We start from the raw sequence: 26,610 nt of genomic DNA, 5'->3' as shown, positions 1-26,610 counted from the left end.
AATTAACACATACTTCCGGTTAAGGCTTTTCAAAATAAAACTGTATAAAAATAAAATTTGAAGCGTTTTCCGCCAGAAGAGAGTTTAAAAAGAATCACAGTCTAAGTGAAGCAGCATAGGTGTGTAGGCCAACATGGCTCTGATTCACATTAAACATGGATCAGTGTTTGTGACTCTCGGCCGGGTTTAAACATGTGCACATGTGTGCTCGCTCAACTCGCGCGGCGGCAGGAACCGGAAAGAGCTGTGGAACGATGAGTAAGCGGAAGCTCTCACTTCCTTATTCAAAACGTTCCGTCGGTTTAAAATAAGGCAGGTGAACTACAACCTCTGTAACACACACACACTCGTTTTCATATCTCAGTGAGGACATTCCTTTGACAATGCCTAACCTTAACCATCAGCCTAAACCTAACCATAACCATAACCTAACTGTAACCATAACCATTAACCCTGATAATAAAACCACATTTTGAGCCTCAAAACTGTCTTCAGGCTCGTGGGGATGGACATTTTGTCCCCATAAGGTCTGTTGGTCCCCACAAGTATAGTAGCGTGCCAATTTTTTTCTGTCCTCACAAAGATGTCTAAATATGTACACACACACACCGCATACAATTCAAAGACAGACTTTCAACAAAGAAAATAACTTTTTTCCTCTTTTCCGTTCTCTTAAACCTAGTGAGCAGCACTCTCAGCCCTTCTGTGATTCTCACAAACGAGAATGATTGATTGATGTGTTAATAATCCTTGACATCCACATCAATCAATCATTCTCATTTGTGATCACAGGTTTTTCATGTGAAAGGAGCCAGACATTTTTGCTGCAGACTTATGATCTATAAGAAGGTTCTTCCATTGTACAACATTTATACTTGTTTTTGATTTCCAACATCAAAATGTGACCTTCTTGGCAATAGTAAGGCCTGGTCTTTCCCATCTACCCCATCAGACAGTCCTGTCCTATAATGCAAGAATAAATCTGTGTGCAGTGAAGGAAAATCTCAAATAAATATTGTTTTTGCCTTTCACACCCTCAGCCCCTAGTAATGTACACTGCTCAGTGAGTAAGCAAGAGAAAAGTCAAAGAGTCAAATGCTTCCTTCTGAGGTGTCTCCCACTGGGACTTAAAGTCCACATGAGCACAGATGTTCCTGTACACTATCCCAGCCACTTCTGAGTGTACACTGTCCTAGCATGCCTTTTACATCCTGCTGCTATGTATTAGATAGTCTCCAAGGCACTTTTGCACAGCCTGCAGCTTGGGTTAGAGAGTATCTTCCTGATACTCTCGTGGATATGCCATGTTTCGTCCAGGATTATGGCTGTAACACTCACCAATCCTCGCCATCCCAATTTCCTCCTCGTAGAGCTTCAGTGTGTTGGACTTCAGGTGGGGCCTCCTTCCAGTCGGACATGCCCAGAACACGACACTCCTAATCAGATGTAGGAACTACCTCAACCGGCTCCTTTTAATGTGGAAGCGTAGCAGCTGTGTGGAAGACAGAACTCCTCATCCGATCCCTAAGGGAGACCCACCCTTCAGAGAGAACTCACTACCCAGTGCTTGTGACCATTAGTGAGAGTAGGGCCATATGCTATATTGCCAAAAGTACTCACTTTATAGACCTTGCTTTCTACGCAGTCGTGTCTTTCACTCTAGAGGACACATCTATCTCTGTTACTGCCACTGTTACTGACAGTGTGGCTTACACCACTGCCTCTGATATTTTGATTTTACTTGGTGATGCAAGGCTTGGATCAGCTTCATGGAAACCGATTCCATGAAGCTCTCTGTGCACTTTTCTTAAGCTAATCTGAAGATGAAGTGTGGAGATCTGTAGTGATTGACTCTGCACAAAGTTGCTTAGCTTTGCACACTGTGCGCCTCAGCATCCACTGACTCCACTGTGATTTTACAATGCCTACCACTTTGTGGCTGAGTTGCTGTCGTTCACGTCCACTTTGTCCTCTCACAGCACCACGCTGGACTTCACTGAGCTCCTGAGAGTGAGTCATTCTTTCACAAATGTTTGTGGAAGCAGTCTGCATGCAATGGTGATAGCCTGATTTTGTACACCTGTGGTCATGGAAGTGATGGAACACCTGAATTCAATGATGTGGCTGGCTAAATAAATACTTTTAGTAATATAGTGTATTGTCTTGAGGAATTCTGGACTGAGACAATATTTTAGTGCTGCATATCTTTAAAAAGGTCCTCTATGCTGTTGCATTCTGGGGCAGCAGGCTGAGGGTCGCAGATGCCAACAGACTCAATAAAGTGATCTGCAAGTCCAGTAATGTTGTGGGGATGTTGTCCAAGATAAGGATAATGTTAGACAACACCTCCCACCCACTCCATGAAGTCCTGGCCACAGGAGCAGGCTCAGTGAGAGACTGAGATTACCCATAATGCACCACCGAACGACAGGAAATCATTCCTGCTGATATCTCTGTACCACTCCTCCATCAGCAGGCAGTGCAGCAGTCACAACCTTCTGCACACCTCCACAGTGAAAATAACAAACACCAACGTTTTTTAGTATGTTGTAACACTGTAATATATTGTATTGTTTAATTTAGTTCAGTCTGTTACTGTTCTTATTGTCTCGGAGCCACTGTTACCACATCATTTCTTCAGGGATTGATAAAGTATTGTGACTGTGACCAAGCAATAATGACACATTGGGTGTAAAATGCGCACACTGTGAAAGTGGAATTAGAGAGAAACAAACGACACCAAGGCTGGAGCTTACGGCCTTTCAGTCAGATCAGTCTGGAGTGGGTCCGACTGTGGAGCGCTCTGTATCTATGCTCCGCACGTGGGCGTGCATGTGAGATGGCCAAGTGCCCCGAACGCAAACAAAGCTCTTCAGCCAATCATAAGACTCCCAGCTCGCCCTCCTCCTCCTCTCCGAGCTGCTGCCTGCTGCTGCCTGCAGTAGTGCAGCGGAGTTCGGAGGAGTCGGAACATGCTGCCGGGGCCGTGTGGAGCTCCCGAAGTGTCCCGGAAAAGAGGTGCTGAGCCGGGCCTGCTGCCGAGGCACGTCTCGGAGAGGAAGCGGGCCTGCTGGGGAATTCTGACCAGCCAAGGTGGGCGCATTGATGTGTTTTGGTTGGAAGCACATTGCTGGCGGGGGGATTTCTGTAAATAATCCCTACCAGAGTGTCAGTGTGAATAACACACTTTCTACAAGTGTGTGGCTATCAGGTGGAATTTGAGCGTGTTTGGAGCAGCCCTGCTCCAGGGCCACTGCTCACCTCCAGCAGTGTGACTGGAGCTGAGCAGAGGTATGGAAACACTGCTGGCCGGGTGCTTTCATACTAAGGTGGTACATTTAAACGGGGTTTGCACTGAAGAGCTGCTGCTATTTGGAGCAGCTGCATTGTAGATCCTTACGCTAAATCAGCAGCACTGCCTGTGAAAATACCCACGCAAAACTCCCGATTAATGCCACAGCATCAGTATATCTGTCCAAAATAACTGTGTTTGAACTTTATCACGTGAAACTGCAGTGAAGCCTATATTTAAATGAGAAGAACACAATAAGCTCTTTATTACAAGCTGAAACACTCACACAAGCACAGAGCACTCGCTTCTGTGTGTTTACAACAGGCACTTTGTATCGTGAAGTAAAGATCTCACCACATTACACAGAAAACCCAACAATGTGCCCATCGCCTATATTCTCCAAGCACCTGGTAACAGAATGGAGGAAGAACTCCCCTTTAACAGGAGGAGACCTCCAACAGAACCAGGCTCAGGGAGGGCCATTTATGCTCAGGGCGTTGGAGGTTTAGGGAGAAAAGAATGTCATGAAGGCAGCTCAAGGGTCTTTTCCCCTTAGGTTTCTTTGAAATCTGATTTTTTTAATCATAAGTGGACATGTCATTCCTGCTGGCTGTTAGAAACAATGGAGGTTCACAGACCTTAGCATAGACCTCCATTTTCAGCTGTACAGTCACTAGGCATGTTTCAGGCATGCAGCCTGTTATACCATGTTTGAATAATGTCGGTAAACAAAGTTAAGTAAAAATTCTGTGTTAGAGGAATTCATCATACATTCAGTTATTGATACAGAAATGCATAAATGTGCTTTAATGCTGGGTCATAATTAGCCAAACACAGAAAGCTGCTCAGTGTATTTGTGAGCTGTTTGTTACATGTTCAGTCAGGAAATACTGATCTTACCACAGGCGACGTCTCTAATGTTGTGGCCCTAATGGAGGCAGCACTAAGATCTATGACATGATGAACAGAATGCATATTCTTGTCCTCCCACAGTCCACAGACACGCTTGTTAAGTTCACTGGTGAGTGTACACTGGCCACAAGCGTGAGTGTGAGTGGGACTGCCCTCTGTGTTAGCACTGTGCAGGCACCCTGACTTGCAGCCAGCTAGCTGAGAGCGGCTCCAGCTGTTTATGACCTTCATAGGAAGTTTCTTTGTGCTTGCAAACAAGCTTTGCATTTATTTTTCTTCTATTTTTGACAGACGTCTGTCATGATCTCTGTCTCTATCTCTGACTTGACTGCACTTTTTTTTCAAACCTGCTAACTAAAGATAGCCTGGCCATATCAGACTTGCTTACTACACCCTCCAGCGTCCTGTTTTAGAAAGCCAGTTTCAAATAGTCAGGATACCCAGGTCTGGCTTCACTGACAAATGTTACCAACCAGCTGACCCAGCTAGCACAGAGCTACACTGGCAGATGTTACTAAAAGTTAAATAAATAAATAAAATAAATAAATTTTTATTTATATAGCACCTTTCTAGACAGAATCACAAAGTGCTGCACATAAGATTAAAAGTCATAAAAAGATTTAAAAAGAGAAAATAAAACAGGCAAATAATGCCTTATTTTCAAAAGATGTGTGAATGAAATGTTCCTACAGAAGGTGGAGGATGAGGGAAAGTGGGCTGTTTCAAGTAAAACATCTAAAAGATTCCTGCAAGGTTTCATTCTAAGAATGAGGAAGACTCCCAACGCACCAGCACGATGGTGACTAATGCTGTGAACACGTCACACAGCGTGCAGTTTGCTTCACAGAAGGTTCAAGGTTTCAACCTTTGGTTAATGAATGGTTCTAAATTGGTTTTGGTTAGTTAGTGTTAATGTGGGCCATGCAGGGTTAGGGTTATTACAGTTAACTACAACTAAAAGACTTTTTAGTTCATAACATAAAACTAAACATTTTCAAACTGTCAAAAGATTTTATTATGTTTATGCTTAAAAGTACATTTTATTTTCTAGATGTGTTTGCTCTTTTAGTAGCTCAAATAGAGAAGTTACGCTATCCGTTATGTTACTAACTGTGCAAGCTCAACAGGAAGCCTGCACGCAGCACAGTTCTATTTTATCTCTTCCTGTACGTCTCTGAGAAGGACATGCTACACATATATGCTTGAGTATAAATAAAGGCTGAGAACTGTTGCAGGGTGTGAGTCTCCGTTGAGCTCTCACCCGTGTGCACGTTAACTTGCAAACCTGTCTGAGTGTCATTTATTCCGACCTGAGTTGCACTGCAGGAAAACTCCTGACACAAACAATTACGACTAAACCGAACAAGGAAGCTCATTCTGGAACATAACTCAAACTAAACTGAATCAAAAGCAAAAAGTCCAAATGAAATAAAACAAATTAGAAAATAGAAAACTATGATAACATTCACTTAAAGTCAGCCCCTGTGAACATGTTTTTGATGCAGAATGATTTAATGACTCATTTGTAAAACCTGCAGAAAGCTTATTTAAATGTAGCCCAGTTAAAGCCCCGTGGCAGCTGTGTCGTACCATCCACAGGACGCCAGCAGCAGACCGCAGCTTACTGGAACAAGGCTGCGTTCCTACTTAACTGTGTACTGTCACCTGGATGATGACGAAACGTTTCTCCCACTGAAACATCCAGATGAACAGAACCAACCTTTTGGGATTTCCTTACCTGGATGACCGAGCATTAACTGTGCACTCTTAGCAGAAACATTACACGTTTCTTTGCGGCTGAAGGCAGACTCATTGAATTAGTGACTCACTGAGAGAGTGGGCTCAGCTTTTTGATCAGAGAGGTTCGTTATTATGATCTGGAGACACTGCTCAGTGCTCTGCCACAGGAGGAGCCTGTCAGTGATCCAGTTCATTATAAGCTCATCTGATCATTCTCAGTGTTTTGTTGGTGTTTAGATGGCGAGGTGATTCTTAGTCTGACGTGTCCCGCATACAGGAAGGACAAACAGGAGGAGTGGAGGGATTCTGCTTAATTCAAAATGTCCTATATCTACCAGTGGCTGGATGTGCCGTGGGGAGACGGAGATATGGGTATGTTGGATGTGAGACTGTGTGTGGGTCTGTGGTGTGTGTTGCAGTGACAGCTGAGGACGTGCTGACGAGCTCTAAATGCAGGTGTTGACGCCCTGCTGCAGCACAAAATAAGTAAAAATCACGTTTCTCATTAAGTGCAATTCTGTGTGATTCGTCCTGTTTTCTACCTTAATTGGAGATTATGTATCGGGACCACGCCTTCAAACACGCTCCTTCCGGTTCTCATCTATATAGGTTCCCCCAGTTCTGCAAGCTGTTCATTCTCGTTTACTCATGTCCAAGCATTCACCTTTACCTAATAAAATGCTGTCAAACATAAAATGAGGACGTGGGCCCAGCTAGTGAAATGTTCTATAAGAGGGAAATAAGATATAGTGGAGAATGGAGCCACATGCCTCCAGTGTGTGTGGGAATCAAAGCTTTCCTGTTGTGGTTTTGGGAGCGTGTCAGGCCGCACGTGCACCTGTGATGTGTGTTCATGGGTTGGAGACAAGGGAGAGGCTCTACTGCTTAGTGTTCACCAACACGACTGCACGGTGCCATCATAGAAGTCCTCACATGGACAAACATGTTGTTACTGTTTCATCATGGAATTCCTGCTCTTTAAACTAAGACTGAGACAGAGTTTGAAAGCACATCAGTCATTATTGAGCTCAGGCTGGTGCTTTGTATTCCAGTTCCTATTACACGTCTGCATGTTTTCTGTGTGTGTGTGTGTGTTTTCAGGGTCCTGGGCAGATCGTTCTCCTCTCCATGAAGCAGCTTCTCAGGGTCGGCTGCTTGCCCTGCGCACTCTGCTGGCCCAGGTAACTGTGTCCCTCTCCGTAAACACATCAATGTGAGGCTCCGGTAATCACTTATGAGTTTGAATAAAGCCGACACACATCCCGTTATTTACATCTGTTTTTCAGGGCTATCATGCCAACATTGTCACCATTGATCATGTGACTCCTCTTCACGAAGCCTGTCTATCAGGACATGTCGCCTGTGTCAGAGCTTTACTAAATGCTGGAGCTAATGTGAGTATCAGCACCATCTATACATGTGTGTGGACGCACTGTGTGTTTGTGTCCAGCAGCTGTTTGTGTGTGTCTAGGTGAACGCTGCTACCATTGATGGTGTCACTCCTCTGTACAACTGCTGTGCGTCGGGGAGCATCGGCTGTATGGAACTGCTCCTGCAGAGCGGCGCACACACACGTGCGTCTCACACACACTTCCCCTCAGCTTTGCACGAAGCCTGCAAGAGAGGTAAATATAGCCAGCGCACTGTTCGACTGTGAGTAACACGTTAACTACAACTACGTGAGCTTTGTGCTGTGGTGTGTGTACACGTGCAGGTAACAGCCACTGTGTGGAGGCCCTGCTGTCTCATGGAGCAGATCCAGATTATGAAGTTTCCCACCTGGGCTCTCCTCTGTATGTGAGCTGTCTGCACCGACACACAGCCTGCTCACAGGTCCTGCTGCACAGAGGTGTGAGACTACACTACAAAGCTGAGTAGCTTTACCTGATGTGGCTCATGTCTGCAGGGCTGTGACTGATGTTTCATGCTTTAGAGTCCTCTGAACAATCACCTGACAGCTCTCAGACACTCGTACTAACATGAAAGCTCCCGTAATCGTGGAAATACATCTGAAGGTGGAAAAAATGAAAATATGAAGTCACTAACGTCTCTTAACCAGCAGCTCGGGTCATAACTCGTACCCCTTTAAGAGACCATATTACCCCAATTCTTCAACAGCTTCACTGGTTGCCCATAGAATCCAGGATAAATGTAAAAATCTTACTTTTTACGTTTAAGTGCATCCATAACCTTGGCCCTCCTTATCTCTGTGATCTGCTTCATATCTCCACTGTTTCCTGCTCTCTCAGATCTGCCACTCAACTTGTTGTTCCTTGTGCTCGTCTCCTCACTGTGGGGAACAGATCTTTCAGTCGCTCTGCTCCTCGGCTCTGGACTCACTTCCTCCACTCGCAGGAAATACAGATTCCCTGATTTAAGTCACAGCTCAAAACCTACTTGTTTAAACTGGCTTACTCGCTTTATTACAGGTCATACTTGTTGTCAAATCTTGTTTGTTGTTTTTCTATTTTAATGTATTTAAATCAATTTTTAATCTACTGTTTTATTGATATGTTTTTTCTTTTTGTAGGGCATCCTCAAATAAAATGTATTATTATTATGATTAACCCCGAGGATAGACTGTGGGGAAATGTAGATGCACTATAAAGAGGAGAGTGTGAGGTCAGGGTTAGAGACCAGAGTCACGGTCATGTCAGTGTTAACACACAAGAGTGCAGTTTCCTCCCGGGCGTGTTAGATAAGAAGGGTTTAGATAAGATAAGATAAGGTAAGATAAGGTAAGGAAAGATAAGGAAAGATAAACCTTTGTTAGCCCCACACCTGGGAAATTTGTTTAACAGGCCACGTGCTAAAAAAATAATAGAGGACAGTCCGCATGGTGGTGAGCACTGCGCTCTCACAGCAGGAAGGATCTGGGTTTGATTGTTCTGGTCGGCTGGTCTTTGTGTGTGGAGTGTTCTCCACACCCACAGTCCAAATACATGTATGAAGGGTTTCTTTGATTAATCTGGATTGGCCTTGTGTGTGAATAAAAGCTCTGTAAAGTGCTTCAGGCTGCAGAAAAAAGTGTTGTAGGATGATGTGTGAACAAATGTGCTTGTGGCTTGGAGCAGCTCAAGTGGTCTGTCAGACAAGAGCAGGTCTTTCTAAACGTCTCTGTGTCGACTGTCCACGGTCACGTTTCATGACTCTGTGGGTGTGTCTGGTCTAGGAGCAGATGTAAGTGTGGGCAGAGGGGGCGACAGCCCTCTGCATGCGGCTGTCAGACAGGACAGCGCAGATCAGGTGTCACTGTTGCTCGACTACGGGGCGAATACTAACTTCCGAGACAGCAACAATCAGCGGCCGGTGGAGCTGGCGCCCCCTGGTGGGAAAACACACCAGCTGCTGCTGGCCTTTGAAGGTACTGGTCATGTGCTGCTGTGGTGACTCTGTTATTGTGTAGAACCAGATGAAACCAAGTCGGTCTGAGTCACAGCAGCTCTGTCTCTGTCTCCTTCTAGCTTCTCCAAGGAGTCTCTGCCAGTTGTGTCGTCTTCAGATCAGAAATCTGATTGGGCGATCCAGACTGAACTTTCTCCCTGTGCTTCCTCTGCCCAGCCCGCTCACTCACTACCTGGAGTACAGAAGCAACGAGCAGTGACGCCACCGTGCACGCTAATATCACGCCGTGGTTTACACCGAGTCCGCCGACATTTCACACGAGAACACGCAGACCTTCTGCTGCATGCTGTACTCGCTCTGTTGCACAGCAGATTACTTTCATATCGCCATAACTGACGATCTGTTTTTTTCACTAGGACTTTAGTTACAATGGGGACAGTTTGTCTCTGTGTCTTAAACAGAATTTGATTGTTTTTCTTCCTTTTGTTTAGCTTTCCTAATGACTCCTCATGAACTTTAGGTGTGTTGACCCTGTGCTGAAATGACTGCTGTTTGTTCTGCTGGTCTTATCAGGTCTGAGTCTGTAGGTCTCGCCGTAGCTTGGCGATGGACAGTCTTCACCATGATTGTGCTGGCAGTTTTAGAGTAATCCTAATGGAGCTTTGGGGGTTTCAGAGCTGGAGCTGAGCGCCTGTTTCAGCCATCATTGTACTTTCATTGTTCTGGCTCAACTTCACCTGCTTCCAAGGGTCACGGAGAAGACAAAGATCTGACGACGGGATGACCCTGATGTCGCTCACCTAATAAAGTTGTTTAAGTGTCGCTGGAGTCTTCACATCACTCCTCCTGACTGAGCCAATCAGGAGCCGGGAGGAACAGTGACTTGGATGAATATATTTCATGGAAATGTCCTGGACCCCAGTGTGATGGTACCTGTCCTCCATCATTGCTGTTACCGTCTGAATTCAGTCCAACACAGAACAGAAATATACTGGATAACTCTGAGCACCCTGCATGACTTACTTTGTGATTTCACATGTATTTATTCATTTCACTTCAGCTTCATGTGTATTTTTTAATCTTTCTGAGCTGCTTGTTTTGTGATGTCATATTTATTTTATGGAGTGAAGCTGTTTTCATGTTGTGACTGCTGTAATGGGATCATTTCCCAACATTTGGGATGAATAAAGTGTGTCATATTTAATCCTCTTCAATTTGTTATTTCCTAGGTAAAGTGATTTATTTGAAGGTCGGGTGTGGAAATACCTCAGTGAGGTGTGTGGTTGTACAAAACATGCAGGCGTTTAATTGGTTAGTTGAGTGCCTTTCAGTGTGCTGGCATGTCCACGTCTTTATGTGGCTTAAATTAGGCCAGACACGTCTGAGGTGTTGTATAGTTACCTGTACACACCTGTGATTCAGCTCTCCGCATTCTCTTGGTACCAAGAGGTGAGACCGAATCATTGCTTCTAATGATTTGGACTTATTATCACCCCGTACCTTCATTCTGAATGCTTTCATATTAACTCCGTGTGAATGCTACCAGTGGCTGCTGTTCCCTTGGATGCACTCTTTACAATTATATATGACGTGGACAATGAGCCACATCCCTCCTAATGACGAACAAACCAGACAGGACCGACCTCTTGTTTGTCTCCACACCCAGTAATACCTGCTTTTAAGCCCGTGCGTGAGCCTGTCAGCAGTGGAGACCACAGCCTACCAGCATTATTTGTCATCCGTGCAGTAGCACAGCCCCACAGGTGGTGGTACTGCGTCTACATCTACACGGCGCCTCAGAGAACGGGAGAGCCCGCAACGACCGAGAAACAACCGAAGAAGAAGAAACTGTTCCTAGCATGGAGAGGCACGGCGTGTCGGTGTAGTGGAGGCGGAGGTCGCTGCGTCAGCAGGAGCCTGTTCAACACTCAGCACAAGCTAGCGACCTGTTAGCTGCTTAGCTCACGTGCTAACTTGAAGCTAACGCAGCGTAGCGGCTGCTGCTAACATGAGGCTCAAAGTGGGATTCATTCTGCGGAGTCTGCTGGTCATCGGCACGTTTCTGGGCCTCTTGGTGCTCTGGTCCACCCTGACCCCCAAAGCCAACAGCGACAGCCCGTTTGAGAAAAGGGTGAGTACACAACAGACTCTGAGCCACATCAGTGTTAGTGTGTGAGCAGTAATCACACACACGCTGTTGCACTGTGTGTGTGTTGGGCAGTGAGCGGACGCTGTGGTCTGGACTCTAGCTGCACAGTTGCCTGTACAGTCGCTGCTGCTAACAGCACCGTGGCTCCCAGGATCTATATCCGCATATGTCACCATGTTGGAGTCAAAGGCGGAAGTGGGTTGTAAAAGTTGTTCCGGTATTGCGGTTTTCCTGCAAGGTATTCAAATGATTGCATGTAGACATATGACCAGTGTGCCACTGAGCCACACGGTCATGGCCAGCGGGAGGTTGTTGGTTCAATTCCAGCCGGAGACGCAGATCCTTTTGGGGTTATGTAAGAAAGGGCACCCCGTGTGGAGAATGCGTGGATCCGGTCCTGAGGACGTGTTCTGGCACTTTGATGGAGGCTTCAGCAGCTCCTGGTGCCTCAGTCACACCTCAGAGGCTTTTCCTGTTGTCACTACAGGAGCAGATCTGTGTGCACGCCGCAGCCCACAGTGGGACACCTTTACGTGTTGTGTCCATGTCTGCAGCTGTTTAATGATGTAGGCCACACTCTGCACAGTTATGCTGGTGTTGTCAGAGGACAAGTGTCCAGTACGTCCTCTTTATTTGTGCCAGAACAGACGTTCTCTGGTGTCCTGATGCCCTGAGCAGTCTTACAGCGCTGTCAAACACAGGAGACAGACAGGCTGCACCGTCTGCACTGTTGTCACGTCTTTAGGACATTATCTGCCTCTTTGGCTGGAGGCAGGTATAGGTAGGGGGGACTGGTGCAGGGTTTCACACCGTTATTGGATCTGGTGTAAGGAGGCTGCCCCAGAAATGGTGTCACGTCTGCAGGGCTGGGCTATATGGACAAAAGACGTATCCCATTCGTTTTTGTCACATTAGTGTATTTTGATACATATGACGACAGTTTTTGTGGTGGTGGATGGATGGGTGGTTGGAAGATTGGACCATTTCCAGGCATTTGCCCCACAAATACTCAAAGTACTAAGAAGGAGTTCTTTTTGATACTTTGCTGATAATTCATCCATACTTATAGTTACAGTAGGATGTTTTTGAATGCTGGACTTGTACTGGTGTATTGGTGTATTAGCAGTTTTAGGGCAGTAAATGAATCCTTCTGCCACGGCTGACAGACAGCAGTCTGGTGCAGAGAGGCTGTGTGTGTGTGCTGTGCCTCTCTCTGAACATGGATTCAATTCTGCTAATTTCTTGTTGTTGTTTCTTGTTTGCAACACCGAGTCTCTTGAACAGTGTGATGTTAGACAGCTAACAGGCAGCACCCATCACACACTCCCTGCTATGGTCTTCGGTATGCTGCGCTGAGGTTGTGCTGTGGGCTTCAGGCAGGACTGCTGCCTCTCAGCCAGCTCGTGTCACAGTTTGCTGGTGAAGCATCAGCGGCGCGATCACAGCTGTTTGCAGCTACTGATGATATTTAATGTTTAACGCGAGCTGCTTATGAAACCCACCTGTAGTCATGTACCTGCTGTGGTGTGTCTGTCTCCGTCTGGGCCTGCCACCACCCTTCAACACTGAGTAATACGCCACCTGGTGGTTTGTACTGAGGGTGAGAGAAGCTCTCTCTCCATGAACCATGACCTCTCAGAGCGGTTCACGTCATCATTGCTGATTGGACCCTCATGGCCAACTCTAACAGGGTTTCATCTGATTTAGCTTAGTGAGCAGTCACAGGCAGCGTGTAAAACTGTTTTTGTGGACTATAACCATAATGTGTTATTATTACTAAATAAACTGTGCGTAGAAGAACAAAGAACTCCTGTGCTCCTTCAGCTATCAGTGGGGCTGGTTCAGTGTCAGGAGTGTGGGTGAGTGTGGGACAGTCTGAGGTTTGATTTGTGTGTCCTGGCAGCAGTGAGGCAGATACATGATTTAGTACACACATGCACAAAGAGTGCGCCTGCACCCACTAAGTGTTGGCTAAACACAAAAACATTATTTTTCTAGTAGAAATAAGGTAAACTGGCTAACACTGAGGAAGTCCAGCAGCAGTTTCCACCGGTGTGTCTTTTTCTGAAACCCACCCCACCGTCTGCTCGGCTGTTTAACATAAGCTTGGAGTGGCTGAACCTGGACCAGACCAGATCATCAAACAAGGGGGAGGCGGGGTTTATACTGCATTGTCAAATCAGAAAGACGGGAAGCTGCAAAAATCCATCGCTGACTTCTGTAAATGAGGAAAGACTGAAGCAAGCTGACCAACACATGCTCATACACATTTATTACCAACTTGTTTTTATTTCTCTGTTGGCGTGCTGAGGTTTGAGAGCTGCTCACACTCAGTCAGTTTTCCACATGCGGAGCTGCAGATTTGGCTAAGCGAGCCCATGAAGAAGTAACAGGCTCTCATCATCTTAGGTTAACGTTGCTAAACGAGCAGCTTTGTTCTCTGCTGAAGCAGGTGAGTCACCGAGCCTGTGAGCAGTTACCTCTGCTTATCCCGGTTCGGCCCCGGGGATGCTGGAGCCTGACCCAGCTGTCATAGAGTCAACTGAGTCACACCTCATTGTGTTTGTATAGATTTCTGTGTTTGTGTTTCTTTTTTCTTTTGGTTTTGGTTTCAGGGACTGTACACAAAAGGAAAAGCTACAATTAAAATCAACACACACAAACACACACTAACAGATATATCCGAATATTAAACATATAAATAAAATTCCATAAAGCACATGATTAATGCTCACAATCCATTTGTTCACATCATGACAGAAGAGCTGAAAGCTGTGCACATTTGGAAGCATAGCCCCCCCTTGTGGTGGACCTGGTAACTGTAGTGGAGCAGCATTATTTCTGATCTTGTGTACTAACCGTATGTTTGAATCACGTTTGATGATCAGAATTTAACATCTAGAACAGGACAGTAATGATATTGATGTGCTCTTCTCTGCAGAACCTTTCGAGTTTGTTTGTTTGTGATGTGGTTGGTTTTGACTCGCTCGTGTTTGTGACCAGCACGGCGCGCAGACAGAATCGCTGGATTTAAGAGTCTCTTGGCTGCATTACCTCTGTGAATGTGTTTAAAATGGGCTGTTGTGTTTCATCATGCAGGATGACAGCTTGTTGCCCAAAGGTGACCTTGCAGAGCAGTTTAAGCCTGTGATGCCCTGGCCTCATGTGGAGGGGGTGGAGGTCGACCTCGACTCCATCAGACTGAAACACGGTGAGGGCTGACTTTTGTTTTTTCCTGACTGTGGCCGAAGCGGGTGACTGTCAAAGTGACAGCCCACTGTATTTAAATCACCAATATTGGCGTATACCTCCTGTATTAGACATAAGTCCATCAGAGAGGCTGGGATGGTTTGTACATGTGCAGAGGAGGGAGGGTGGCTGTTCTGGACACAGGATGATGAAGACAGAGCAGGAGGGAAAGAGGAAGACCTCAGAGGAGGTTCATAGATGTAGTGAAGGAGGAGATGCTGGGATAGGGAGCATCTTCTGTCTGCTGTGGAGCAGCTGACAGAAGATGATCCTCATTAGTGATTGTTTGTTGGTCTGTAATCACTGCTAATTAATATCAGCCCTGAGAGCCCTGACAGTGGTTTTCTTCAATATTCAGGTAAATTTGGTGTTTTCTCCTGCCAAAGACATAAAGTCTAATTTTCTTAGAACTTGTGTGTTGTGCTCCTGTGTCATCTCTTGGTTTGTTTTCAGGAGGGGCCGACCTTCCCAAGGATTCAAAGGAGCAATCCAACCAGAAGCAGGTGATTCAACAGCAGTATGTGACATTCAGACCTCACACACATGCCTACACTAGCCCCGTCTTGAAGAAAGGTATCCTGGGAAATTTTGAGCCTAAGGAGCCTGAACCTCCAGGGGTCCCCGGTGGACCCGGAGAGGGTGCTAAGCCGTTTGTCCTGGGTCCAGAGTACAAAGACTCGGTTCAGGCCTCCATCAAAGAGTTTGGCTTCAACATGGTTGCTAGTGATATGATCTCACTGGACAGAACAATCAATGACATACGCCACGAAGAGTAAGTACTGCTTCCTGTTACCACTGAACGCACGTCTGCCATCTATTGTCTTTCTTTTGTCCTGCAGTCACATAAAGCTGATTAATATTACAGAAGATAAACTTTAATAACCACAGGGAACACAGGCAGTCAGGCTAACACCGATCGTCCTCCTGTAACCTCACTCAGGGAAAAACATGGTTAATCATTCAGGAAATGATACTGAATCATGCCGAGTGTGCAGACACGTGTTCACAATGTGTTTTTCAGAAACAGAAAAGCGACAGATCATTAAGTACGCCGTATCCTCTGTTCTGAGTGCAGAGATGGGCGTGATGACCAAATCACTGTGGCTGATTTCTAACACGAGACCTTTGGCAGTGTGTAGAGCAGGGGTGTCGAACTCCAGGCCTCGAGGGCCGGTGTCCTGCAGGTTTTAGATATCACCCTGGGCCAACACACCTGAATCAAATAATTAGTTCATTACCAGGCTTATGCAGAACTTCAAGACATGTTGAGGAGGTCATTTAGCCATTTAAATCAGCTGTGTTGGATCAAGGACACATCTAAAACCTGCAGGACACCGGCCCTCGAGGCCTGGAGTTCGACACCTGTGGTGTAGAGTGACACAGGTGCTGCCTTACAGCCTTTTCAGGTGACGCTGCTGACTTTATCGCTCAGTTGAAGTGAGAACATAAATGTTTCCACTCAGATCCTCGTACAGGCTGTCAGTGCATCCACTGACTGTATGATCCTCAATCCCACTAAGCTGGGACGCTGTGGAAAATGTCATTGAGGCACAGTCAAACATTTTCATGTCCTGAAAATGTCAAACATTGAAAAGGTTTGTTGCCTCTGATGTTTATTACTTTTTGATTTTGAAGTGAGCGACATGAGCAGCAGAAGACGGGAACAATTCTGTAGCTGAGAAAAGCAAAAGCCTTACAAACTAATTAGGTGAATTATGTTCTTGTGTTTGCTTCTACATATACGAGTGCAGTTTGAAAGGAACATTAACACAAGACTCAGGCTACGGGTCCTGCTGCCGTGAAGTGAAATGCACTGTTAGCCTCATTCTCACCCACACATTTGTGCACATGCTTTCTCTGTGCCTACGAACTTTAACCTGACGTTCACACGCTCGCACTCTGATAGATGCAGAGCTGAAGCAGTCGGACTGTTAGACGGCGCCTGTGTCACAGTGTCGATGCACAGTTTAAACAAGTTTTACCATGTAGGAGCTGCGTTGGTGCAGCGAGACTGTACTACGCTGTGCAGCAAGGTTTCTCATGGCACACCGTGTCCTCTGTGCAGGTGTAAGTACTGGCACTACGACGACAGACTGCTCACATCCAGTGTGGTGATAGTCTTCCATAACGAAGGCTGGTCAACGCTGATGAGGACTGTCCACAGTGTCATTAAGAGGACTCCTCGCAGGTACCTGGCTGAGATTGTCCTGATTGATGACTTCAGTAACAAAGGTGGGTCTGTTTTCCTCTCTCCAGGAATAAAAACATCATTTTAGATGCATGTTGGTTCCTCTGTGAACAGCCTCGTTTTCCCCTCAGTGCTGTTAATGATCACCTGCAAAGGCGGTTCTGTTGGTTCACGTGGTGCTGTCTGCTGCAGTCTGTGGTCAGAGGGAAGGTGTCATAAGGTGTCTGCATGCTCCTCAGACATCCACGTGGGCGTAACGAAACCTGCCTATGATAGAAACGTCTGTGTGTCAGCTGCTAACAGTCATGTGGCACTGAACATATCAATGAGCTGGTGCTGTGTGCAGCACGTATGTGGGAACACGTCACCAACTCGTGTCTTTACTCCAGCATTCGTCTGTCAGCAAACCAAAACTGCCACGTATGTTTTATCGAATCCTCATTGGTCCAAACGCGTGCACTAATGCTGGTTAACCAATGCACTTGCAGTCCATCTGAAGGAGCGCCTGGAGGAGTACATCAAGCAGTGGAACGGCCTCGTCAAACTCTTCAGGAATGAGAAGAGGGAAGGATTAATACAGGCCAGGAGCATTGGAGCCAAGAAGGCCACCAAAGGACAGGTACCATGTGATGTCACTGTTGCTTTTCCTCTCTCACGCTGATGATGGCTCTTAGACTTTTTTTTTTTTTCTGCCTGTCCTGTTTGGCTCTTTTGCCATCAGAATTATTGTCTAAAGGCGAAGAAAGATGCCCAACGGATTTACTTTAGCAAATGGACCGTCCCAGCCTTGCCGTAATGGTCCATTTGATTCACCTTTTATTGTTTATTTTATTTTATTTTCACTTGTTAAATACGGGACAGACTTGACTGGGGGAAAGAAAGGGAAAGAAAAAGAGCGGGGAAGAGGGACGGGGATAAAGGGCAAAAAACAAAAACCAACAAAATAAGCAGACAAAAAATACATATATCTTATAGCTCTTAGACTTTTAATTAGCAAACTGATCTGAATTTAAAATAAATACAGTGAAGTACACGGTGTGTGTACACATGACTAATTTATCAGCAGAAACTGAGAATTTTTAGAGTTTCTAATTTTCAAACTGTGCAGATAACAGGAGGGAGGCCTCGTCTTTGTTACGTGAAGTTTAAACATGCTGGTGAAAAACCACTTTGAGGTTTGTCACAGTGTGACTGGAGGTCCGAGTAATGCCAGCCAGTAAGAGTGGACACTGTGTTTGTCAGATTTTTACCAACAAACACAAACACAGCACTTCATCTGTCCTTAATCATGCCTGCAGTTTAACCCTCGTTTGTGTCATGTGACGCCAAACGCACTGCCAGATTTGCAGATGCAAACTTGCTGTGTATCATGTGCACACACTGAAGGCGTTGTGTGTTTTTGCTGTTGACATCAAGCCACAATGAACTGGTCCTGATGTTTCTGAGCAAGAAAAGGAAGAATTCTCACGAGTCAGCAGATTTCATAACCCAGGAGTCGGAGCTGCTGTCGTACATATTTCAGGATGTCAGTGTGGCGCATGGAGCTCTCGTTGCTGACTGATCTAAGCAACATTTAGACAGAGGCTCGGATTAGCAGCATCACATTTCAAAGGGTTTCCTTTTTAAAGGTGCTGGTCTACCTGGATGCTCACTGTGAGGTCGGGATCAACTGGTACGCTCCACTGATCGCTCCCATTTCAAAGGACAGGTAGCACGCACACACACACGCACACACACACACACACAGTGTAGCATCATGTTATAACAGCTGTCATAGTTGTGAAGCTGTGGTGTCTGTTAACCTGCAGCTTGTTGTTTTTCAGCAGTACTGATGTGACAGTTTATCAGTTTTTCTGTTTGCACATGTCCAGTTCAATGACATGAATTCAGGTATACAGACATTATTATTACGACATTATTTGTAATGTTGCGTCTGAGCTCCAACGTGATTGATCTTAAATCAAATCACGATGTGCAGACTTTCAGCTTTAATTCGAGGGCTTTGAGTCAACTTAGTGAATAATTTAGTTAGCTATCTTTGAGTTTGTTATTGCAGCAGCAGATTCACACAAAGACACAAAACAGATGCATTTTAGAGGCTCAAAAGTCACTGGCTGAACTATCATAAAGTCAAATTTAAGATTTTATTTTTAAATTAAGTAAAAGATATGAAATGTGATGAACTGCAGGTCTGTGTAGTGTGTCTTGGACAGATGAGCGAACCGGCCTCGCTAACCACGAAGTCAGTGTCCTGTTGATTTCTCATTTCTGCAATATAATCTACATATAATATAATCTGGATATAAAATGGCTCTGATTCAAAACCTACCACAGCCTCTGTGAGTTAGGGCCTACCCTCCACCAGTCCTTTAACATTTTATGCTTTTTAATCAGTTTTCTGTATCAGAAAGGTCTGATGGTGGTCCAAGGACGCGTCATCGTCCCACTTTAGCACCGTAGCTGCTGATTGCAGCTCAGTCTGCGTGCCTCTAGATCGTCTGCTGTGCTGCATCACTTCTACACTCTGAGCCACACACTCCTTTACTCTGGTTTTAGAGTGCTGTTATTGAAAAGCAGCACATCCAAAGGCTTGTGTGTGTTTATGTGTATGTAGGACAGTATGCACAGTGCCCCTGATAGACTATATAGATGGTAATGAGTACAGTATGGAGCCCCAGCAAGGCGGAGACGAGGACGGCCTGGCTAGAGGAGCGTGGGACTGGAGCCTGCTCTGGAAGAGAGTACCGCTTAGCCAGAGAGAGAAGGCCAAGAGAACACACACCACCCAGCCTTACCGGTACACACACAACACACCAACTTGGTAAAACTGACCTCTGTTCTGTTTGTGTCTCCACCCCCCACCCCCGCCTCGCACCGTGTGGAACCCTTCCCTGTGTCTGTCTGTGTGTTTTTTCCTGGCACTGCTGTTATCCCCTTCATGTACACCCCTCCTCTCCACGTATGCTGTATGCGTGGCCCTCTGTGTCAGAACGGTGTGTACGGTGCCTCTGATCGACTCCATCCACGGCGAGACGTTCACCTTTGAGCCCCAGGGTGGAGGAGACAGCAATGGTTTTGCTAGAGGCGCCTGGGATTGGAGCATGCTGTGGAAGAGAATCCCTCTGGGAGCCAGGGAACATAAACTGAGAAAAACTCAGACTGAGCCATATAGGTACACACAGTCATTCCTAACTCATGTAGACGTGTCCCGGGTCATTTCTCATAGGGCTCTCAGTAAGAGTAGTGCAGCCTCACCTTAACAGAAAAATGCTAATCTTAAAGTCATGTCAGCAATGCTTGTGTGGAGGTAACGGCCATGAGTGTGATTCATTGTTTAGTGTCTGCTTTTGGGGAATCGCTGCACACATCTATCTTACACCCACTGGAGGGAAGGAGCTTGTTGTGTTTCTGACTCCACTCTTCTTTGTTCAGTGTAGCACAGCTTCCTCTCAGGTGTCTCTTACCCTGAGTCTGTCTGAAAGGACTCCTTCTTTACTTTAAGTGGTTTTGGCGGCAAGCTGTGTTGCCTGAGGTGGGCTGGGTCCCGACCTGAAGGCCGTGGGACTTTGGGATATTTGTGGGGTCTGTGGGTGAGCTTCTGGTGTGAACTGGGCTCGGACTGGGGCACCATCACTCCTCTTTTCTGTCTTCACATTTTCATTCGTCCTCCTGCTGTCTTTCACTCATGTCTCTGTCAGTGTCACTTGTTCATTATTACGTCAGCAGAGGGACTGACCACGTAGAGTCGCATAATTACAGGCTGAGGACTGTGTCTTTATACCTGCAGGTCTCCAGCCATGGCAGGAGGTCTCTTTGCTATAGAAAGAGACTTTTTCTTTGAGCTGGGACTGTACGACCCTGGACTGCAGATATGGGGAGGGGAGAATTTTGAAATATCATACAAGGTAGACTTTGAATTGCCCAGTTTATGTACACTGCTGATGGCTCCCCACACATTTTAAAGATATCATAGTTACTGTGACTCTCTATGCTGGTCCAGATCTGGCAGTGTGGTGGCCAGCTGCTCTTTGTGCCCTGTTCCCGCGTCGGCCACATCTACAGACTTCAGGGATGGCAAGGCAACCCTCCGCCAGCACATGTTGGATCCTCACCTACTCTCAAGGTAAAAGCAGACAAACGTATGAATGGATTGAAACTTGTATAGTGCACATCTTCTGTTTCAAGTTTCCACAGAGTCCTGCATTTCCAAGTTTCTGTCTACAGAAAAGAGGTGTTGCTGCCATTTGGCCCTCCACCTGCATGCATGGAGCCAGGTTCAATAGCAGATGCATGCTTTTCCCATTCTGCCCACTTGGCTCCGCTGCCTCAGCAGTTCCACCCCAACCCTCCCTGCTGCAGCGGAGCTCACCTCAGCCTACAGTCACCACTACACCTGCACAGTCACTCTGTCATGAAATGAATGCTACTTCATCTACATATGTTGTATTTGTGTTTGCAGAACTATGTTCGTGTTGTGGAGGTTTGGTGGGACGACTATAAGGACTACTTCTACGCCAGCCGGCCTGAAACTCTCACTCTGGCCTACGGAGACATCAGTGACCTTAAACGATTCAGGTGCACAAAAAACGCTCTTCTACCTTTTTACTGAGTGAACGCCCACTCAGAACATAGTGTAGGTCATGGAGGGACTTTGTCACAACAACAAACCTGTACACACAAATACAGACAGACGACGTCACACGTGCACGCTCGCCTATCTGCAGCTGAGCACTGACTGACTTTTCCCAGGATGCAGCAGCATTTTAAACCACATGTATTCCTTCAGCTGTGCAGTGTGATTGTATGATTTACAGTCGACGAGTCGGTCTTCATTTAGGAAAAAACCTGTTTAATTTGAAGAAACATAGGAACACTGAGGAAACCCAGAAGCACACAGTGGTCACAACTCGCACACAAATGACTGTACACTTTGTAAATTGTAGTGGCTACAATCATATCATAAAGGTTTGTCATGCTTTTGACACAAATTCACTCCATCGCTGTGGAAACGTTAAACACTGACCTCCAACTGTGCTCAGAAAGATGTGCCTACACATACACCCTTTATCACGCTGTAGCGTAAATGTTTTAAAGGTTGTGTGTTACAGGTGTGCAGTAAATAACAGCCACTGTCTGCAGTAACATGTAGGATTATGTGACCTGAGGATGAAGCGTTTTTCTGTCTGAATTCATCTTTAGCTGCTAACCACACAGCTGGTGTCATGTTTGTTTGTTTCAGGGAGGAACATCGATGCAAAAGTTTCAAGTGGTTCATGGAGGAAATAGCATATGACATTCCACTGCACTACCCACTTCCTCCTAAAAATGTAGAGTGGGGGGAGGTAGGTGTGCTCACACACACACTCTCATTTTGATATCATAGTGAGGACATCTACTTCACATAATGCTTTCCCTAGCCGCTCACCTTAACCATTAAAGATGAATGCATAACCCTGTCTGTGGCCCTAAAACCACATTTTGAGTCTCAAAACTGTCTTCCCACTCGTGTGGACGGGCATTTAGTCCCCATAAGGCATGCTTGGCCAACTCCAGGGCGAGAGGGCTGGTGTCCTGCAGGTTTTAGATCTCACCCTGGGTTAACACACCTGAATCAGATGATTAGTTCACTACCAGGCCTCTGGAGAACTTCACGACATGTTGAGGAGGTCATTTAGCCTTTAAATCAGCTGTGTTGGATCAAGGACACATCTGAAACCTGCAGGACACCGGCCCTCTCGCCCTGGAGTTTGGACACCACTGCCATAAGGGCTGTTGGTCCCCACAAGCCTGCCAATATTTGGTCCTCACAAAGATGCATAAACATGTTTGACACACAGCGTGCTTCATTATCCCTGTGATTACAGATCCGGGGCTTCGACACCAGTTACTGCATCGACAGCATGGGACACACTAACGGAGGGAATGTAGAGCTGGGCCCGTGCCACAGGATGGGTGGAAACCAGGTAGTTAAACACTGTCACATGTGATGTGGCTCTTTGTTTTCATCTGGTCTGACGACATGAGCCAGTATTCCTGTGATCAGTGGGTTAAAGTGACAGTTGGCTGCTTCTGTAGATGAAAGCTTGGGTTCCTTGTCTCCCCGTGAGCCTCGTGTCACAGAAAGGATGGAGGCAGGCTTTGTGTTAGGTGTCCAGTCTCTCACACCAAGATCCTGACTCTGGTTTTTCACCCTGAACTCTGTGTAGCTGTTCCGCATCAATGAAGCCAACCAGCTGATGCAGTATGATCAGTGCCTGACCATAGGAGGCGACAAGTCTGCTATCATCATCACACACTGTGACACGAACCAGCACATGGAGTGGAAGTACTTCAAGGTGAGACACACACAGATCATAAGAAAAGATGGATGTAGTGTTGGTCTTTAGATGTTTGCTCAGCAGGGTGTGGAGACTGGAAGCACTGAGATCACACTAACATGTAGGAGGCAGAAAATATCTGACACAAACTGAATTTACTGCCTTTTTTTTCTCTCCTTTCCTGTCTGTGTCTGCAGGATCTGCATCGATTCACTCATGTGCCAACAGGTAAAGAATTGCACTGCCATTTTAACTTCTCTTTTCTCATCATTTAACCAAAGGCACTTTTGCCATTATCACACATGGAGTCAGCTGCTGTTCGCATCATTTACTGCAGCCTCAGAAGTGCAGAGGCTTTTGGTCCCAGTTTATACACACGCACACACACACACACACACGTCATTCATGTTTTGCCCATGCTCTGGTCTGGTCTACATCCTGCAGTGTGGGTGTTGGGCAGAATGTAGACCAGACCAGCACAGAAGGTTCTGGTTTGGTTTTCCATTACCCTGCAGTGCGACACCCTGCACGCTCACAGCAGTAATAATCGTGTCCACACCAATCATTGTTAAAGTCTGAAGGGCAGCCTTCCCCACAGTTGTCCCTCACTGCATGTGAACAGCACTAGTGTGTAGACCAAGGGTGGGGACCTCCAGGCCTCGAGGGCCTGTGTGTTTCAGATCTCACCCTAGTAATGATGAGTTCATTACTAGGCCTCTGGAGAACTTCAAGACATGTTGAGGAGGTCACTTAAACCAGCTGAGATGTCTAAAACCTGCAGGACCTCGAGGCCTGGAGGTCCCCACCCCTGGTGTGTGTTTTGTAGGTGGCCTGTGAGCGTCCGTCAATAATCCCGCTGCTGTGTTCTCCTTATAGGAAAATGTCTGGACCGCTCCGACCTGCTTCACAAAGTGTTCGTATCAGACTGTGACACCAGTAAAACCACTCAGAAATGGGAGATGAATAATATCGTGGCTGTGTGAAGACATCTGGGAGAGCGATCTGTCCCTACCATCCGTTTACAGGAAAAATACCTGACACCCAGGTGTTGGTGTACCTCCAACAAAATGAAGCCCAAATGGTTTAACTGTTGACATCGGCCCAAATGTGAAGGTTGTTCTGACACTCCAGAAGAAGAGTGTGATCCGGAGCTGCTGGATGAACACTAAACTGTCCCTGGTGGTTGTTTACACTGTCTCTGTCCTTTCAGGCTCTCAGGTCTTTTCTAATTTTCTCATTGCATTTGTGAAATGAATCCCATCGAGTCTTAAGATTATTAGGTCTGTTTAGTCCTCAGCCAAACTGATGAGCTCGCTTACCAAAGAGTTTAGACTTCAGTCGCATCATCATCATCATCATCATCATCATCATCATCATCATCATCATCATGGGTGTGGTTTTTAGTCTGCCGCTGAAAAAAGACCAGGATGAAGAAGATCCTCAGTTTAACTGAGGAAAAGAGCGAGAAGCAGCACATTTTTGAAGAATATTTGGACGTGATGACTCGCTGCTGTCGTGTTTGCTTTGATTTGGTTTTATTGGAGTCTTCACAAACAATCCCCTCATCTGGCCTAAGTGTGATTTTGATTGCACAGGCTCAGTTTGGCTAATTGGTGAGTTTATTTTCATTTACCAAAATGTTGAAAAGGCAAAGAAAAAGGATTTCCTCCCATTCGTGTCCCTAAGCCATGGCAGCATTTCCTTCCTCTGTGCTGAGCTGTCAAACCAGCATGAACTCCTGAACTTTAGCGCTTTGCTCCTCACGGTCTTCATTTGTTCTCTGACATACACTGGGATACTCTAAAGGATGTGTGGGTCGCCGTCTTACCGACAGTCTGGATGAGGAATATAGAGTTTAGTAGCTGACCAGTACTGTGACTCAGTAATAATCGGGGGTGGGGTTGGGGGCAGGATTATTAACATGTAAAAAATGCACAATTATTGTGGTTTAAAAAAAAAAAAAAGAAAAGATGTTTTTGTTTTGTGTGCAGCAGGGAGGGGCTTTAGTGTTTGGATGATCACGTATGCAATGTTTTGTACTGTGTAAATAATCATTTCTAAAGATGATCGTGATGAATTTTGTGGAGGGCTTGAATGATCTTGTAAATAGCTAACTTATAGCAGAGATTTCATAATATGGGCTGAGGAAATAAATGACCTGATTTTTACTACTGTAACTGTGTGACTGAAGTGGGACTACTTCATCAGACCTGTGCAATAATCTTGCCTCACAGCAACAAGGTTACTATGGATACGACCCCTCCCACAGGCCAAAGATGTGCAGGGTTATGGACGCAAGTGGTGACACAGCCTGCAGTCTAAAGCAGGTCGGGCAGGAAAGGCGAGAGGTGTCAAGACGGAGGGGTGGAGCTGCAGTTGGATGTGTCCGGTGTTGCAGGCTGTACAGTGTGCTTCACTTTTTTCTCTGCTCTTCTTTCTGTTTAAAGAATAAGAATAATTTCTTTTTGTGAAAAAAGTAAACAGAAAAAAGATTTAGAGGAAAAAAACCCCTAAATTTCCCAACAAAATACACTAACAGACAATTGTAAATGCTCCTGTGTAAGGTCATTAAGATTAAACAGTGATGATAAACTTGGCCCATTAAACAATATTAAATTGCTTGAATTACCTGCAGAGTTTGGGGATCAAAGTAAATTCTGCATCATGACAACAGGCTCAGTGGTCTCTGATCTAAAAGGTCGCCAACATTAAATCAGTTGTAGCTGACACATACACATAGAAGGGATCATCAAAATATTCAGCTGACAAAACTGTGACACAGCAGTGCCTGTACCTGCTCACACTGTGGAGGCATGTGAACTATTTCACCAAACAGGTGTTCACTGCTTGTGTCATAGTTAACCTGTTATGTAGGTCCAAACACTGTAATGGTGCGTACCACACAGAGATGAGTGCAATAACTCTGGATGTGGGGATTTCATAGATGTGCTCCAGAAATGAGAAGACAGACTGCAGTTGGGCGGGATAAACAAGGTTGCAAACCAAATACATCTTGACCAGCTTGTCCTCTGTGCTTGTCAGCCCTTCTTCTCCAAGTGGAAGACCTATGCTATCACTTCTTGTGAGGATCACATACTGTTGGGTAGATCCACTTGCAGTGTTGGGAAGGTTACTTTTAAAATGTATTCCACTACAGAATACTGAATACATGCCCCAAAATGTATTCTGTAACGTATTCCGTTACGTTACTCAATGAGAGTAACGTATTCTGAATACTTTGGATTACTTCATATATTATCGTGCTGTTTACAACTACATGAATGTCCTATTGCTGTGATTTATTACTGTTACTGAAGGTCCGCGGCTCCGAAACGTAGTAAAGGGACCTCTGGCTAATACGTCGGGTTCGTATCGGGCTGGTAGCCGAAAACTAGCTTTACTTTGTTGTCTGGGTCAA

The 26,610-nt window shown here is 45.8% G+C and overlaps 2 protein-coding genes across 5 annotated transcripts; both read left to right on the top strand.

Moving 5' to 3' along the window:
- The first annotated feature begins 2,925 nt into the window (after positions 1–2,925).
- LOC100701683 (ankyrin repeat and SOCS box protein 5) lies at positions 2,926–10,493 on the top strand. Of its 3 annotated transcripts, XM_003456541.4 has the most exons (8): positions 2,955–3,093; positions 6,222–6,316; positions 7,046–7,125; positions 7,231–7,338; positions 7,416–7,569; positions 7,659–7,793; positions 9,117–9,308; positions 9,409–10,493. In XM_003456541.4, exons 2-8 carry the CDS (start codon positions 6,265–6,267, stop codon positions 9,546–9,548), a joined length of 861 nt encoding a protein of 286 aa, XP_003456589.1. In that variant the 5' UTR covers positions 2,955–3,093; positions 6,222–6,264; the 3' UTR covers positions 9,549–10,493. The 3 variants fall into 3 exon arrangements, with proteins under 3 accessions (XP_005461406.1, XP_005461407.1, XP_003456589.1); XM_005461349.4 differs by lacking the exon at positions 6,222–6,316 and having other exon boundaries at positions 2,926–3,093; XM_005461350.4 differs by lacking the exons at positions 6,222–6,316; positions 9,409–10,493 and having other exon boundaries at positions 2,926–3,093; positions 8,194–9,205.
- A 394-nt stretch (positions 10,494–10,887) lies between these two features.
- On the top strand, positions 10,888–25,369 carry galnt7 (UDP-N-acetyl-alpha-D-galactosamine: polypeptide N-acetylgalactosaminyltransferase 7). Of its 2 annotated transcripts, none has more exons than XM_005461352.4 (15): positions 10,888–11,420; positions 14,538–14,649; positions 15,141–15,459; positions 16,753–16,919; positions 17,364–17,494; positions 18,504–18,583; positions 19,865–20,047; positions 20,663–20,780; positions 20,876–20,998; positions 21,335–21,450; positions 22,115–22,217; positions 22,740–22,838; positions 23,082–23,210; positions 23,390–23,420; positions 24,069–25,369. In XM_005461352.4, exons 1-15 carry the CDS (start codon positions 11,298–11,300, stop codon positions 24,173–24,175), a joined length of 1,941 nt encoding a protein of 646 aa, XP_005461409.1. In that variant the 5' UTR covers positions 10,888–11,297; the 3' UTR covers positions 24,176–25,369. The 2 variants fall into 2 exon arrangements, with proteins under 2 accessions (XP_005461409.1, XP_005461408.1); XM_005461351.4 differs by lacking the exon at positions 19,865–20,047 and adding an exon at positions 19,490–19,672 and having other exon boundaries at positions 10,890–11,420.
- Positions 25,370–26,610: the final 1,241 nt, after the last annotated feature.

Source organism: Oreochromis niloticus, linkage group LG6 (genome assembly GCF_001858045.2).
Source record: "Oreochromis niloticus isolate F11D_XX linkage group LG6, O_niloticus_UMD_NMBU, whole genome shotgun sequence".
Lineage (NCBI taxonomy): Eukaryota > Metazoa > Chordata > Actinopteri > Cichliformes > Cichlidae > Oreochromis > Oreochromis niloticus.
This window is presented reverse-complemented; position numbering and strand designations above follow the sequence as displayed.